We start from the raw sequence: 14778 nt of genomic DNA, 5'->3' as shown, positions 1-14778 counted from the left end.
TTTTTTCTCCCTATCCTGTCCTGCACTTCTAAATCGGTATACAACAAGCAGTACTTCTAAATCCTACCTAACATGAAATAATAATTCCATAATATTGGTGTTTAATCACCGAAATCCTAACAAATAAAAATGATAATTGCATACAAAACAAAGATGTAGTTGGGATGTAGTTGGACATTGTTATGATTAGCACTGAACTCATCGTCATTGTCCTGCAACGAATTGAATTTGTTGCAAGACAAGATAACACTTAGATATATCACAAATACGCGGGACAAATTATTAACATTACATCACTAGAAATGCAGAATAAGAATAGTGTAAATTATAAAGATTGTTTTGAATTAAAACTAAAACAAGAAATGCAGGACAAGAATATTAATAATACATTCCGAGAAATGCAGGACAAGAATAGTGTAAATTATTAATATTACATTACTGGAAATGCAGGACAAGAAATGCAGGACAAAGAATATTTAATCATGTCCATTAATTGCCATATTTTTTTAACGGTAGATCATGTAGTCTCTAAAGACTCCAAAGTTTTTGGTCTCCATTGAGCCCAACTCTCTCTCTCTCTCTCTATATATATATATATATATATATATATATATATATATATATATATATATATATATGGGGAGGTTGAGTGGGTAACTTTTGATTGAGTAACCTAGTAAAATTTAACTATACAATAACGTCGTTAGGTCCTGTTTTTGTTTTAAACCACGTTCTCATGTTTTGTAACAATTACTCTATAAAATCTCTGAAATCACATTTTCTGTATTTTTTTTAAATTTGTTGAATGTTCAATAAAACTTTAGCGTGTTCTTTCTTTCTATGTACTGAGTATCAATCTTTTATTTATGTTCTGTATTTGATTAATGCAACATAAATTTTTTGGGTTCTTAATAATTTTTGTGTTATTTAAATTTTCTGTGTACTGTACATATTTTACCTATGTCCTGTATTTTTTAATTACATTCTACTTGTATGTGTTATATAATTATTTTTCTATTTTTTTAATTATTTTAAGTACTGTGTATTATTTATTAATAATTTTCATGTTCTGTAATTAAATTTTCTATGTACTGTATATTATTTATTAATGTTTTGTAATTTTTATGTGTTTAGTTATTTAAATTTTCTATGTATGGTACATATTTTACCATGTCCTGTATTTACTAATTACATTCTACTTGTGTAAGTTATATAATTATTTTTTATATTTTTAATTATTTTATGTACCGTATATTACTTATTAATATTTTGTAATTTTTATGTATTCTGTTATTTGAATTTTCTGTGTACTGTACACATTTTACCAATGCTCTGTATTTATTAATTACATTCTACTTCTATATATTATACAATTATTTTCATAACTTTTAAAAATATTTTATAGAATTTTTGATGTATTTTAATATAGGTAGTATAATTTAAGAGCACACCTAAAAAATTAAAAATATGGATCATCAAAAATATAATATCAAAATAAAAGATATTGATAATATATAATATAAAATAGAAATAGAAAAACATATGTCACTATGTCTTTTAGAATTAACGTTTACTCGCGTGGTTAGTTGTCTTTTGCCGTTACATGAGGGTAGGGTTTGAAGTTACATGATGCTAGCGTGTACGATTCAAATGCAAAGTTACCCAGTTACTCGAGGGAGTTCCGGGTGAAACTTGTGTTCGCATTTTAACTACACAACACGAAAAATACACGAACATGATCAAATACACGACTGAGATGCAGTGTCATTTCTGTGTTTACCTGCGGGTACACGACACGACACAAGATACACGAAATAAATAACTAAACACACACACACACACATATAGGGAAATGCTCAAATACAAACTAAGTTAGTGTACAAATTACAAACTTAATATAAGCCCTCGGATGAATCTAATCTAATGGCCCCGCAGAGGCAACCACACACCAGTTAATATACACCCTCCCACACATGATCCACAGAATCCCCTCCGTTTTTAATTTAAATTTTCCGGTTAATCAAAATTTGTAATTATATTTCATAAAAAATATAATAGAATATATATTATGTGTATATTTATAATGGTGTGCTACGTAACTCCATATAAGAGGGTATGCTATAGAGTGCTACCATATATATATATAGACACACACACATGCAATTGTTCAAATACAAACTACTAAAATAAAAACTAAAAAACAAACCAAATGAAACTATACCTAAGCGACATCACTCATCCCTAAGAGACAGCTTTAAAGCCTAAATTTGGCCCTATCATGGTCCCACCAGGCCCCAGCCCGTCCCTACTAGGCCCAACTTAAACCCTGTCTAGGCCCATCTCGGGGTCCATCCCCGGTTCCAAAACCTTTTCCATTCTAGTTAATTGCATTGATTTGTATTTGGTTTGTATTTTATAGTTTGTATTGAAGTAGGTACCTATTATATATATAAAATAATATAATTCAAAATTTGATATTCAACTTTTATAACATATAATTTATATACAAATATAATTTACTATTTTCAAAATATAACCTCCTAAATTTTGAGGTGTGTAAGTGTGAGACAGTATTCTTAATTACAACTATATACTAAATAGTAATATATTCACATAGAAAATATATATTTACACACACACACGCACACACACATATGCCATTGTTCCATGGAAAAACATATTATATAGAGTCCCAGGAGAACCATTTGGTTCTAATCTGAAATCTCATTAATAATTTTGAAATTAGTCATACTTATGCATAAATTTTGATTCTAGTATAGAATACTAATCATACATAACATGCACAACCAATTTAACACATACTTTCTAAGTAAAAAAAAAATTGATTTCTAAATTTGGTTCTATTGTATAACCACTTTGGATGAATATGGTTCTACTATAGAACCAGTTTGTATACTATGATTTTTTTTTAATTTTTTTGGAGCAAAGGGAACACGATGATTTTTGTGTTTACTAATTATATATATTTATTAATAATGAGATTAATGCATGAATTTTATGTGTATATGTAGGTAGGGTCATGTTCAAGAGGGAACCATTAGAGAGAACCTAGAGAACCCTTACCTTATTTCTAGTATTGATTAGGGTTCTGCAGTAGAACTTCACATGCAAAAAATGTCAATCCAGCCAACATAACAATAACAATTGACCAGCCTATACGGAGTAGACCCAGTCTAGTCCAGCCCACATAACAATTTTAATTTAAACTTATTTTTGTATAAAAATAATATTAAATCAATAATTAATTTAATAAATAAATAATAAAAATTCCTCACTAGGTCGCGTCGCGTCCGTGAGACGCCCAGACATTAGCCCAACTAGGTCGCATCGCGTACGTGAGACGCCCAGACATTAGCCCAAATTGCCCTTCGATCCGAGATGAGGCTTGGCCTGATGAGGTGACACCCTCGCGTGAGACTCACATCAACAACATACACCATGACATAGTTGTACACTATCTTTGCACATGATATCTAATAAATCCACCTACCTCTCTTTATTATTTCAATATGGGACAAGTCCCCGTAACTCTTTTCAAACTCTTTTATATTTCTCACTTTAACTCAATTTCAATGGATTACACTAAGAAAAATCCTTAAATCTAATTACCCGAATAAGAGAAATTTAAGTCCTCATTACAAAGAAAAACCTCCAATCATTAGAATTCGAAAATTATATAAAGAACATCATAATATTATTATATCCTAAACTCCCATTTTTCTAACATCTTTATCTAATCTTATTCTCATTTTTCAAATCCGTCTTTATTTTTGAAATTTTCCATATTATTTTGAGCATCATAAATTTTCGTGATTTAAATTCATGAGGTGTCCGATTTTTTTTCAAACACAGCTACACAAACATATCGAATGATAAAATAATTTAAAACCTTATAATATATTTTTATATAAAAAACCACACATAAACAGATAATATAATTTAAAAATTAAAGTAAAATATAATCCAATAATCAGTTCGATTCAATTTTGACTGATTAATATCTACTTTAAGGTTGGTGGGTGATTGGTTTAAGTTTGATATTTATATATGAATATTACTTTGATATGAATGTATTCAAAATATTGGTTTGGATTTAAGGTTAAAGACCAATTTTGGTTTTCGTTGGTTTAATTTCTTATATAGTTTTAAATTCGAGTAGATATTTGGTTTATTGTTAAATATTTAATTTATTGTAAGAGTTATTCGAAATATAAAATATCAAATTTTCTAGGATCTTTTTATTTATCATAAGTAATAATTACTTGGAATATTATATATATATTTTATATTTCAATTACATATGTAAAAAATATAATTGTAATATAGTACACTATCAATTATTAATAACTATTTCATACCATAAAAGCCCAGCCCAATTTACTATATTCACAAACTTGCCCAATTTTTTGATTATATATATCCACAAGTCGCGTCCAATTTACACACCCATACTGAGAAAATAAAATCCCCAATTTTCATAGTTATATTCATACAACAAAACCCTATTCTCAAATTAATCGCCGCCGCCACATGCTTCTATCGATCATCCATCTTAGCCAAATTTTATCATTCAAAACTCTACGCATCGGTCTCATCTTTTGGATCTTTGCCTAATATGGTAAATGTTTTCGTGAATTGCTGGCTCTTTTCATCATTCTTAGCATCCTCACTTTATTGGTAAAATCATTGGTGAGTTTTTTTTTAATCAAGTACACAAATATATGTCATGTATATTGTTATGTTTAATTGGAGATAACTATAACAAAAATTTCAATTTCTTACTGAAATTTTAAAATTTACCTGAATGAGAGATATTAAATTTAGAACGCAATCTATATTGAAGACTTAATTACATTATATATTCAAAACATTAGTTTGGATTTAGGTGTTATACCAATTTTAATTTGTATGATTTTACTCTAGAGAAAATCTAGTTTAATATTAGAATTCCTATTGTATTTAGATATTGATTTGTGATGAGTAAATAAATGGACTAATTGATTATCTTGTATTCGCATAAAATTTCATTTTATTTGTCAAGATTGTCAAAATATAAAATATCAAAATCATCCATCATCCTCATCTTTATTCGTCTAATTTTTTCAATAGAATATAACACCCATATGTGTGTGTTGCCCAGTAAACAATGAAGAATGTGCTTCAAGAAGGATCAAGACGGAATGTTCCATGTGAAATCGATGAACTCGAAGAACTCATATAGTTTGAAGGTAATTTTTTTTTTTAATTTATCATGTAGTATATCCGTGAATTAGTCATGTGTGTAGTGGTGATTTAATTGCAAATCTATATGAAATATAATTGGCATATTTTCTTTCTTCTCTTTTTTTGTTCACCAATTTGTTCACATTTTCTCAACTCTAGAATAATTTTAGACTCGTCTACAAGGAAACGTAACAAGACTTTGTTAATTAAGAGAAGAAACTTTAACTAAATTGTTTTTTCTCATTTGGATCAATTTGTGTAGTAGTCTTCAGTTATTGTAACATTGTTAATAATTTTGTTCTCTCGTTCTCTGTCTAGAATGAAAATTTAGGGACATGTTCGACTTACGGGTATGCTGCACAGTGTGAAGAATGCTTCAAGTCTGAGGGGATTCGAGCTAATGCTACGAAAGATCCATTTGTGTGCAACAAGAAGTTAAAGGTAACGTGTGGTGTTCCCGCTGTCGATAACATTGAAGTTCCAAAGACACCTCCAAGTTTCCTCCGTGAAGTATATAATTCTCAGGAAGGATTGCTAAAAAATGGATCTTCACTTTATCACACCTGAGGGTATAAGCGTAGACATTCAGTTGAAGCCGCTACATTCCTCGAAGAACATCCCGAGTACAAGCAATCATCGATTTTTGTAGCAGATTTCGGCTTCATATATAACTCTAAATGTGGCAACTGAAACTAGGGCTGTCAAAAAAATCCGAAAAATCCGAATCCGTCCGAAAAATCCGCCACCGTATCCGAGAAAAAGCGGATATTTTTCGTATCCGAGAAAAAGCGGATATTATCCGTATCCGAATCCGTGATATTCGAATCCGAAACTAAATACATATATGATATTTAAATTATATAATATATAATTATACGTAATTAAAATTTTATGTTATTAGCTTGTAGTGTGTGTATATGCATTAAATAATACATTTATACAAAATTTATATAATCATACAAATACTAAAATACTTTATACATATATAAAGGTATCATTTGAGCTTAGTCATAAAAAAATTGTTCGAAAATCATCATCAATACGGTATAATCATCAAAAATATCCGACATCCGTCCGAAATATCCGCAACCGTATCCGGGAAAAAGCGGATATTATCCGTATCCGAAATAAAGCGGATATTATCCGTATTCGAATCCGACAGTTGCGGATAAGGATACGGATATAGGCATATCCGTATCCGAATTATCCGTTTGACAGCCCTAACTGAAACTATACTTGAGGATTATGTAAGAAAGATGCTTCTTGAAAAGTAGATCGTCAAACACAGTAGGGAGATATGTGCTAGTTTTATACACGACATGGTGATAATATAAGGATTTCTTGTTTGTATTTTTATTTTAAATACGCGGACAAGTACATGATCATGATCGATTCAATATCGTAATTGAATTTAATTTTTGGTTACACTGTACAAGAGAAAGCATATCACATAGATAAATTAATATTTATGTGATATATTTTTCTATAGATATAATGTCAATTTGTCTATTTAATATATTTTGTAAAACTATATATCGAACATTATATTTTCAAATATTATATAATCATGTACTTATACATTTATTCTTATAATATATCTTTTATTATAATACATGAGTTTTCACCATATCCAGTTAACCAATCAGAAAATAAGAATTATTTTAGGACTAATAACAAGTCATTCCTAAATTTTAGACCAATGACAATTATTTTTCAACTTTACTTCTATTAAATTTAACCAAGACATTAATCACGACAGTCAATTAATCGGAAAATATGAATTATTTTAGGACTTATTAGAAGGATCCCTAAATTTTAGATCAATAATATTCTTTATTCAATTCAATCAACTCTTTTTCATTATCTAATTACAACTCATCTATTAGACTCCTGTTCATTATCAAATTCATTATTATAATACCCTGATCGTTGTATCCAGTTAACCAATCAGAAAATAAAATTATTTAAGGACCAATCACAAATGAATTTATGTATATAAATTAATTGAATTATATAATTATATTGGAATAATAGTGGCTAATATAAGGTAAGCCTGACAATTTGACACGTAACACGCTAACACGAAATGAAACGACACGAAAAAAATGTATATGGGTTTTGATTTTCGATACACGAAACACGAAAGTATACGAACACGAAATTACACGATAGATTTCGTGTCGGATATGGGTTTTCATTTGGGGTACGCCAAATACACGAAAGTACACGAACTATTTATACATAATATTGTATTATATATATGTTATGATATATTAAATATATAATTGTGTAAGAAGTATATAGTTATATGTATGTGTGGATATATATTGTAGATACATTAACAAATTTATAGAGAATTGTATACAAGTATAAATATATCATTCACATTTAATGAAATTAAAAAGGAAAATATATATTAAATCTATTTTTTGATGAAAAAATATATTAATATTTTTATATATATTATACACAAAAAGTACACGAAATATACACGAAACGTTTCGGATCGGATACGGGTTTCAAATTAGGTACACGAAATTAATAACGGGCGGATACGGGTTTCACCTTTGAGTACACGAAACACGAAAGTACACGAAACGAAACGATTGCCACCCCTAATATAAGGGGTGCATCCACCCGATCCGAACGATCTTGGCTGCTTTATTCAGGTCGAAAAATTGGAAGAATTTACGATGGTGAAAGCACATAACATTAATGATAAGTTGGAAGAGTAAAAAACTCGAAATCTTGAATATATAATTTTTTAGTATTGCAGAAATTTTAATATATGTGGGATCAAAGTTATACGTGAGTAAATTGTATTTGATAAAGATTATTATGATAAACTAAGAAAATGTCACTATAATAGTAGAGGTTTTGCTTGAAGAAGAAGAGTAAAAGTGAAACATGAATTAGTTGGTTTGCCACTAACGAATTTATATTTGTTATATGATAGTATGGTAATATCCTGGTTCCCACTTTTTCAATTATCACTGCACAAGACCTGTTTCTTATAGTTCTATCGTAGTATGCGTGCAAACACATTAAGTCTTGTATCATTCAATACTACACTGTACATTGCTTTGTAGATTGAAGAACCCTTCTAAATAAGTGCAGGCAACATGTTAGATTAACTAGTTTTCGAAATGTGATATCGTGAAATTGTTTGTCCTGAATTAATCAGCTTCAGGAAAGCCTGACTCTAATTGTGCTCGCTGGACTAGGTGATAAACGTCTGTATGTGATAATTAATTTTTAGTAACCGAAGGTAGTACCATAATATTATCTTCTCTAGCGATATCTGTGGCCATGGGAATCAGTAGTATAACAGGAACCCAAATATTGGCCGAGGCTTCCATCACATACTTAGCAGCCTCAAATTCATGTCATGCCAAAAGGATTTTTTATTTTGCTTGCATCCGTGCAGGCATACTACTTTTGGCGTCTTTACTTGTTGCATAAAATGTCATATTTCAATTTAAATAACCCGAAAAACATTTTTTACTCAATAAAAAAACACTTATATATATAATAACTTTATGAGCTTATGGAAGTAGTGAATGTAAATGAAGAGTTGACAGGCCCCTTGTTTACATGTGCAGGCACGTAATTAGTATGGAGTTCAAAGTAGTGTAAAACGGGGTCTGTTAAGAGTCCGCAGGACACCGCCTAAGCAGGACAAGGTGAAGAAGGTGAAGACTTATGACGGATATATCTAGAAGAAGTTTTCGCCGTCGATTATGACAGATGTCTTACTCAATATGCTAGAGACTCAATCGAGGGTGAAAATGGCAGGATTTGAGCATCTTTTAGGATTCCGTATGCTTAGTTACCCACACAGGCTTGGGTACAAAATAATGGATGCGTTCTATAGCAGAACGTGAACTGAAATTGAAAGCAAGGAGTGTTGTAATCATAGATATTCTCGTGCACAAAATAATTGGTCTTCCACTAGGTGAACATGATATTGAACTGAGACAAGGAAGAATTGGAAGGACTACATGGGATGAACGGTATCCTACCTACTTGATTTCTCCAATCATATATGGTCAGGGACAAGATACTACAAAGCAAGAGGGTTGATAATTATTTCAAGATAAACATTCTAATTTTAGTGTATAATTTCCTCATTGAGGCGAATCAAAATATTTTCAATTCAATTGAAAATCTTCAGAAACATTTTCAATGTAATTAAAACAATAAGAAATATGCAGAACTTACTTGAATCTCCATTCTGATTAGACATTAGGGACTTGTTACGAAGAAAAAAACAATGTGCTTCAGCAGAAATATATTATCACTGCTAAGGATCAACAAATGAAAGGTGAATAGAAAAAAAAATGAAACAGAGAATGCAGGACATAAATACTTCCCAAACTCCTGAAAATACTCACGCAGTTGTAACTGGCGCGCAGTTGTAACTGGCGCGTGAATCAAGCAACACGCATAGACAGAGGCCAACTAATCCAATAAGTGCTGCTGTTGGTATAAGATAAAAAAAACTTTTTAAAAATCAAATCACATATGCTATTAGCCGTTGGATCCAAATCTAAATGGAGGGCGTGGATTGGGACTCCAAGGACTCCAACATATTATGGGATTCCAAATAACTTTTTTTAATTAGTATACTTAACATACTAGATTCCGAAACACTACAAAAAATAGAGGGTTTATCGACTCACGCAGACCGTCACTTCGTTTTAGCATTACTAACGACCACTTATCAAACTGGATCCACTTTTTGGCTGAATTCGTGGTAGGTAAAACGGTGTTTCTTGAGCAAGGCGGCAATCACAATTACCATCTTACAGAACCACATTCTCATGACAACACGATATGTCTCCCAGTATACCTGGTCTTCACATAAACAGTAATCACTAATTATCAGTATGAACTTCTGCATATCTATAAACCCAGCTATATATTTCATTCCCTAACTGAATATAGTTCAAATATATAGAAATTAAGGTCCTAAGATAGTTATTAAATGGTGGGGGGCAATATATAGTAGATGCAAAGAAAGAAGCTATTTAGCGTCATTCAAAGGAAAAGTTCAAGACCTGATTAATAGTAGGTGAGTAAGAGATCGATAGCAATCTTAAACTTAGGACTAGGTATTACAGAGGTAAGATGCACCCCAGGTATAGTTGTTACAAGCATTTGGCTCGGAGGCATCAAGAACGCATTGTTTTGTAGAGCTGTGTTTTCTATCAATCAACTGGACTAGCTTCTCGTCATTAAACCATTTTCCAACAGCTTCTGAAATTGTCTGCCGATCATCATAATAACAATATATCAATTCATGTGCATAGTGCTTTTAAATCAATTTAATTGTGCTGCTTGTGTTTAGTTATATCGAGTGAATTTGGAAGCAACAGAGTATGATTCAAGTTTAGAGCTTAAATAATAATGATAAGTTTTTGAGTAATTACCATATTATCAAGCATAGATTTGGGATCTCCAAGCCATTTACTTTGAAACTCAGATTGGGAATGAGTGTGGCACGAGTTTATGAATAACCCTCGTTTGGAAAGGTCTCCCATGGTCACTTCTTGCAAGATTTTCAACCTAAGATCTGGGGAAAGAAGCTCGTTTTTATAAATTATAGGATGACTGCACTGCACTATTATATAAATTAAACAATCACTTATATATAGCGTAGATCTAAGAATTGTGATATTTGGAAATTCGTGATTACTTACTTTTCCATTGTTTCCGTACAGTATCTGGGCAGCCTGTTAAATTATACAAGCATGACCGTGAAGTATTTACAGGCAGTCGAACAGTTGCTGCAATCTGAAAGAAAGAATAAATTGTTTCTTGTACTAGAGAATTTTCTTTATCTGAATTGCCATATAAAGAAGCATTATCGGGCTACAAAAGCCGAGATACATAGCGAAACCTAAAGTTAAAGAACAAATATCTTTGTGTACAAAAAGTTAATTTTGAATTTGTTATGTAAATTGTTTGGAGTGCCTAGATAATCAATGCTAGTTCCTAATTCTGTAGCTGTTGAGAAAAATAAATATAAATAGTTTGAAAGTGTCATTTACTAAGCCTAACATACTTAGTACTGTATGTTATACTTTTGGAAGGAGTGCTAACCTGGAAAGTATCATATGCAGAATTTAAGATAAACAGAGGAGTCTGGATATCTGGAACAAAATTCTTTGGGTAGAGGCACTGTAAAAAATCCAATTATTACCACAAAATACTAATTTTCTCCTTTATAAATCATGGATGTTTTCTGACATTTACAATTAACACTGTAAAGCATAATAGTTTACGACATTGAGAAAAATGAGAACATACCAAGGCAGCATCCATCTTTGATGTGCAAGTTTCTGGTAAGTTTTTAGATGATCCCTGCAGCCGGTTGAGCAAATGCACTTCAATTTTGTTGATGTTTATGATTCAGACTTCAGATTTGTGAGTCAGTCACATGAACAATAATCAATACACAAAACAAATTTTCAATTGAGGATAAAATAGAAACTGCTTTCTTACATGAAGTTCCACAAATCCCGAAGGATTATTCCTGTTGATCAGGAAAGAAGTTTAAGTTACTCAGCTTGAGCGCACAGCAAACAAAGATATAAATTACTAAAGCACACAAAAATATTATTAAGACTTACAGGGTAATGAAATAAGAAGCATCAGATAAGCATTTAAATTTAGTAGAAGTAGGAAAACGATTCCTAAATCTATCACAATGTACCATTGTTCCCAACCCACCAGCAGAACTGCCGGAGAGAAGTACCTACATAACAGGTATTAGTTATTATTCTCATATTCCTGATTAGTAGCTTAAGCAAACAGGCATTGGTCAATAGTATCAGTGCGCCTTGGCATAACATAATTCAGTATAATTCGAATAAGCATCATCCACATTGCCTCAATGGGACTAGCGATTCCCTGATTTACTGAGATGAATAAGAAAACAATGTACAAAATTTAGAGGAGCACACGTTTTGGGCATTCTTCATTCCAAGTTTCATAAGTTCATCAATGATAGCACTGAAAACTCTACTCCCTCTGTAATATGGTCCATCAGCCTGTGTATCGGAAAACGATCTTATATATCAGGACAATCTTCCATAACAAACCATATCATTATAGCCTGAAAATCCTAATCAGTTGCAAATTATCAGAGTCTACAATTTACTGTCAAATTACAGATTATTGGTTTGTAGGCTAACTACTCGTGTATATAAACAGACACCTATATATGTAAAGTGAACACACACCCAAAGACTAACCGAGAATTCTTGCTTGTCTCCAGTAAAGCAGGAGCCATCACAGTATCTTACAAAGACCCTGTTCCAGTTATAAAAGTCTGCATATGATTAAAAAATATTTAATTGTTTTAGCAAAAATCAGAGGAAATTACATGAAATTTGATTGAATAGGTCTTCGATCTTACATGGGTTTAGGGTTTCATTATTGGTTAAAATTCCAGAAAAATAAGACCTCTTCATTTTCGTTGATGAACCAAGGCCGCTGCTATCATTCATCCTCGTCTGACATTCTTGCGTTGTAGTACACCAGTATCCTCCCTACGACCAATGTTAACAGCTCTACATTACATAATCACATAATCTTAACCACAACCTGAATATCATATAATACTACTATAAACTTTTTATCAGAAAATGAATTCAGCTGATCAAGGAGTACAAATTGGATCATGAACAATTGTATGTCTTATTTATTATAAGATTTAATATGCATAATATAAAATCAATCAAACCTGCAAGTGTAACAGCCAATTCTTGGCTCCATCCTCTTTACCCCAATCAAGCTGGTAGGCAGGTGGACTCCCATCCAGACATACTGTACCAAACACACACATAAATACATTAACAGGAATTTCATAAAGATCAATAGAAAATTTCATTCCAGTAAAACACGATAAAATAACAAAAACAATTATTAGTATTACTATTTTATATTCATAATACTCCAACATGTTAAGATGATAAAATACATACATGCAATCTCAGACTTAGTGGCGAACCAGGAATTGAAAAGAATAAATACAAAATATTCACTAATAAATTTTCAGTGAATATTCAAAAATTGCCGGGCAGAAGGATAACTATACTTATTTTTCAGAAGATGATTGAAAATATATTAAAAAAATTTCACGAGTTGAGTCAAGACTTTCCGTCCCGGTTCCATGGTATTAATATTTACCAGCTCCGATAGCAACAGCAGTGTGAAGCTTGATCAAATCAGGAGCATTTGCCATAGCTTGGACGCCTTGGAGGCCATAGAAAACCAGAACAGCAAGTGCCAATACTAGATTTTTTGACCTCATCTTCATCTTCACATTCTACACAGAACCCACATACATGACTTATAGGAGTGGCTGCATATGGATACAACGCACTAGCTAGCTCTACATTATTGCACCAATTTGGAATCAGAATCTTCAATACTATTTTTTTTTTGGGTATAAATCTTTAATACCCCGCTAAAATTCTATATTTACAGGACATAATATCCGCATATATTGTTCAAAGTTTCCGAGCACTAAATATTACTCCCTCCGTCCCCCTCAATTGTTATATTTGCAGATGTGGGCTCCATACGCATTCTAATATTCTCATAAAATATCATTTCTGGCGGAAGTGTACATGCACGCATTTTGAACCACTCATAAAGCATAGTTCTATAAAGTATTTTTAATTTTTTCATTTTTTTAATAAAAGTTTAAATTTCAAACTTTTTTTCAAGAATTGTTTTTGAAAAATAAATATAATGTAAATTTACTTTACAGGAGTTTTAAATTGCATGTCAGAAAGTAACGTAATTTGTGATTATGCCTTCTGGATCAGAGCATGTCGCGTTTAGGTGCGGTTTACCTTGGTTCACGTAGTTTGCAGGCTATTGCGTGAGCTCGTGGGTTTACCCGGTGTGCACCGCACCCGAAGGGTAGCGGCTGCGGGTTCCTACGTTAAAAAAAGAAAAAATAACGTGAAAAATCTTGTGGGACGGAGGGAGTAATTTGATAAATTATTTTGAATTTTTTTTCCTTCTCAATATATATTTACTATCTAAATTTTTATAAAAAAATTTCAAAACAAATTACAAGACTATGTTTTATAAACACGTTAAAATGTGTCGATTAATATAAAAAAAATGTAAAGAATTTTGAGAAAAAGTACTATTTAGATAGAGTATGGTGGTGAAAAGCTTATGCTACACTGAAATCATGCTGAGATCGGCTTCTTTGTTATCGACAAGACGACAACAGGCGATAGCTGCACGTGACTAAAAAGTCACGGGGTGAAAAATTCACGCGTGCATTTCTGTATATCTTCGCGAAGTCCAATGAAATTTCAAGATAGGAGTATCATGTGAAAGTAGTTGCGGTCAGAAAACATGATTCTCCGGTAAGTGTCCCCCTGCGTACTTGTATCCTTAATATTCTCCTCTCCTCTTTTGCATTTTTATTTTAATTTTAAAAGAGTCAAAATGATTAATTTTTTATTAAACATAATATTTATTTTTTGATAATTTTTAAAATCT

General features: G+C 31.4%; 1 protein-coding gene across 5 annotated transcripts; it reads right to left on the bottom strand.

Moving 5' to 3' along the window:
* Positions 1–10256: 10256 nt before the first annotated feature.
* LOC108194222 (pectin acetylesterase 8) lies at positions 10257–13687 on the bottom strand. Of its 5 annotated transcripts, none has more exons than XM_064082221.1 (12): positions 13441–13684; positions 12995–13077; positions 12668–12800; positions 12504–12580; positions 12213–12299; positions 11880–12004; positions 11752–11782; positions 11557–11610; positions 11350–11427; positions 10947–11040; positions 10677–10867; positions 10257–10513 (listed from the first exon to the last, which is right to left on the bottom strand). In XM_064082221.1, the coding sequence occupies exons 1-12, from the start codon at positions 13568–13570 to the stop codon at positions 10355–10357; spliced, it is 1242 nt and encodes a 413-aa protein (XP_063938291.1). In that variant the 5' UTR covers positions 13571–13684; the 3' UTR covers positions 10257–10354. The 5 variants fall into 5 exon arrangements, with proteins under 5 accessions (XP_063938291.1, XP_017216643.1, XP_063938292.1 ...); XM_017361154.2 differs by having other exon boundaries at positions 10677–10819; positions 13441–13680; XM_064082222.1 differs by lacking the exon at positions 11350–11427 and having other exon boundaries at positions 13441–13687.
* Positions 13688–14778: the final 1091 nt, after the last annotated feature.

This window comes from Daucus carota, chromosome 7, assembly GCF_001625215.2.
Source record: "Daucus carota subsp. sativus chromosome 7, DH1 v3.0, whole genome shotgun sequence".
Taxonomy (NCBI): domain Eukaryota; kingdom Viridiplantae; phylum Streptophyta; class Magnoliopsida; order Apiales; family Apiaceae; genus Daucus; species Daucus carota.
Note: the sequence above shows the minus strand (reverse complement) of the source record. Positions and strands in the feature narration are given on the sequence as shown.

Bases quoted from the DNA above. Each gene is read 5' to 3' on its own strand.
- LOC108194222 (XM_064082221.1), bottom strand. From the start codon at position 13,570: ATGAAGATGAGGTCAAAAAATCTAGTATTGGCACTTGCTGTTCTGGTT. The intron at 12,300-12,503 runs GTTAGTCTTTGG...TCCGATACACAG, and splicing joins GAGACAAGCAAGAATTCTCG to GCTGATGGACCATATTACAG. The intron at 11,041-11,349 runs GTTAGCACTCCT...TCTTTCTTTCAG, and splicing joins CTGCATATGATACTTTCCAG to ATTGCAGCAACTGTTCGACT.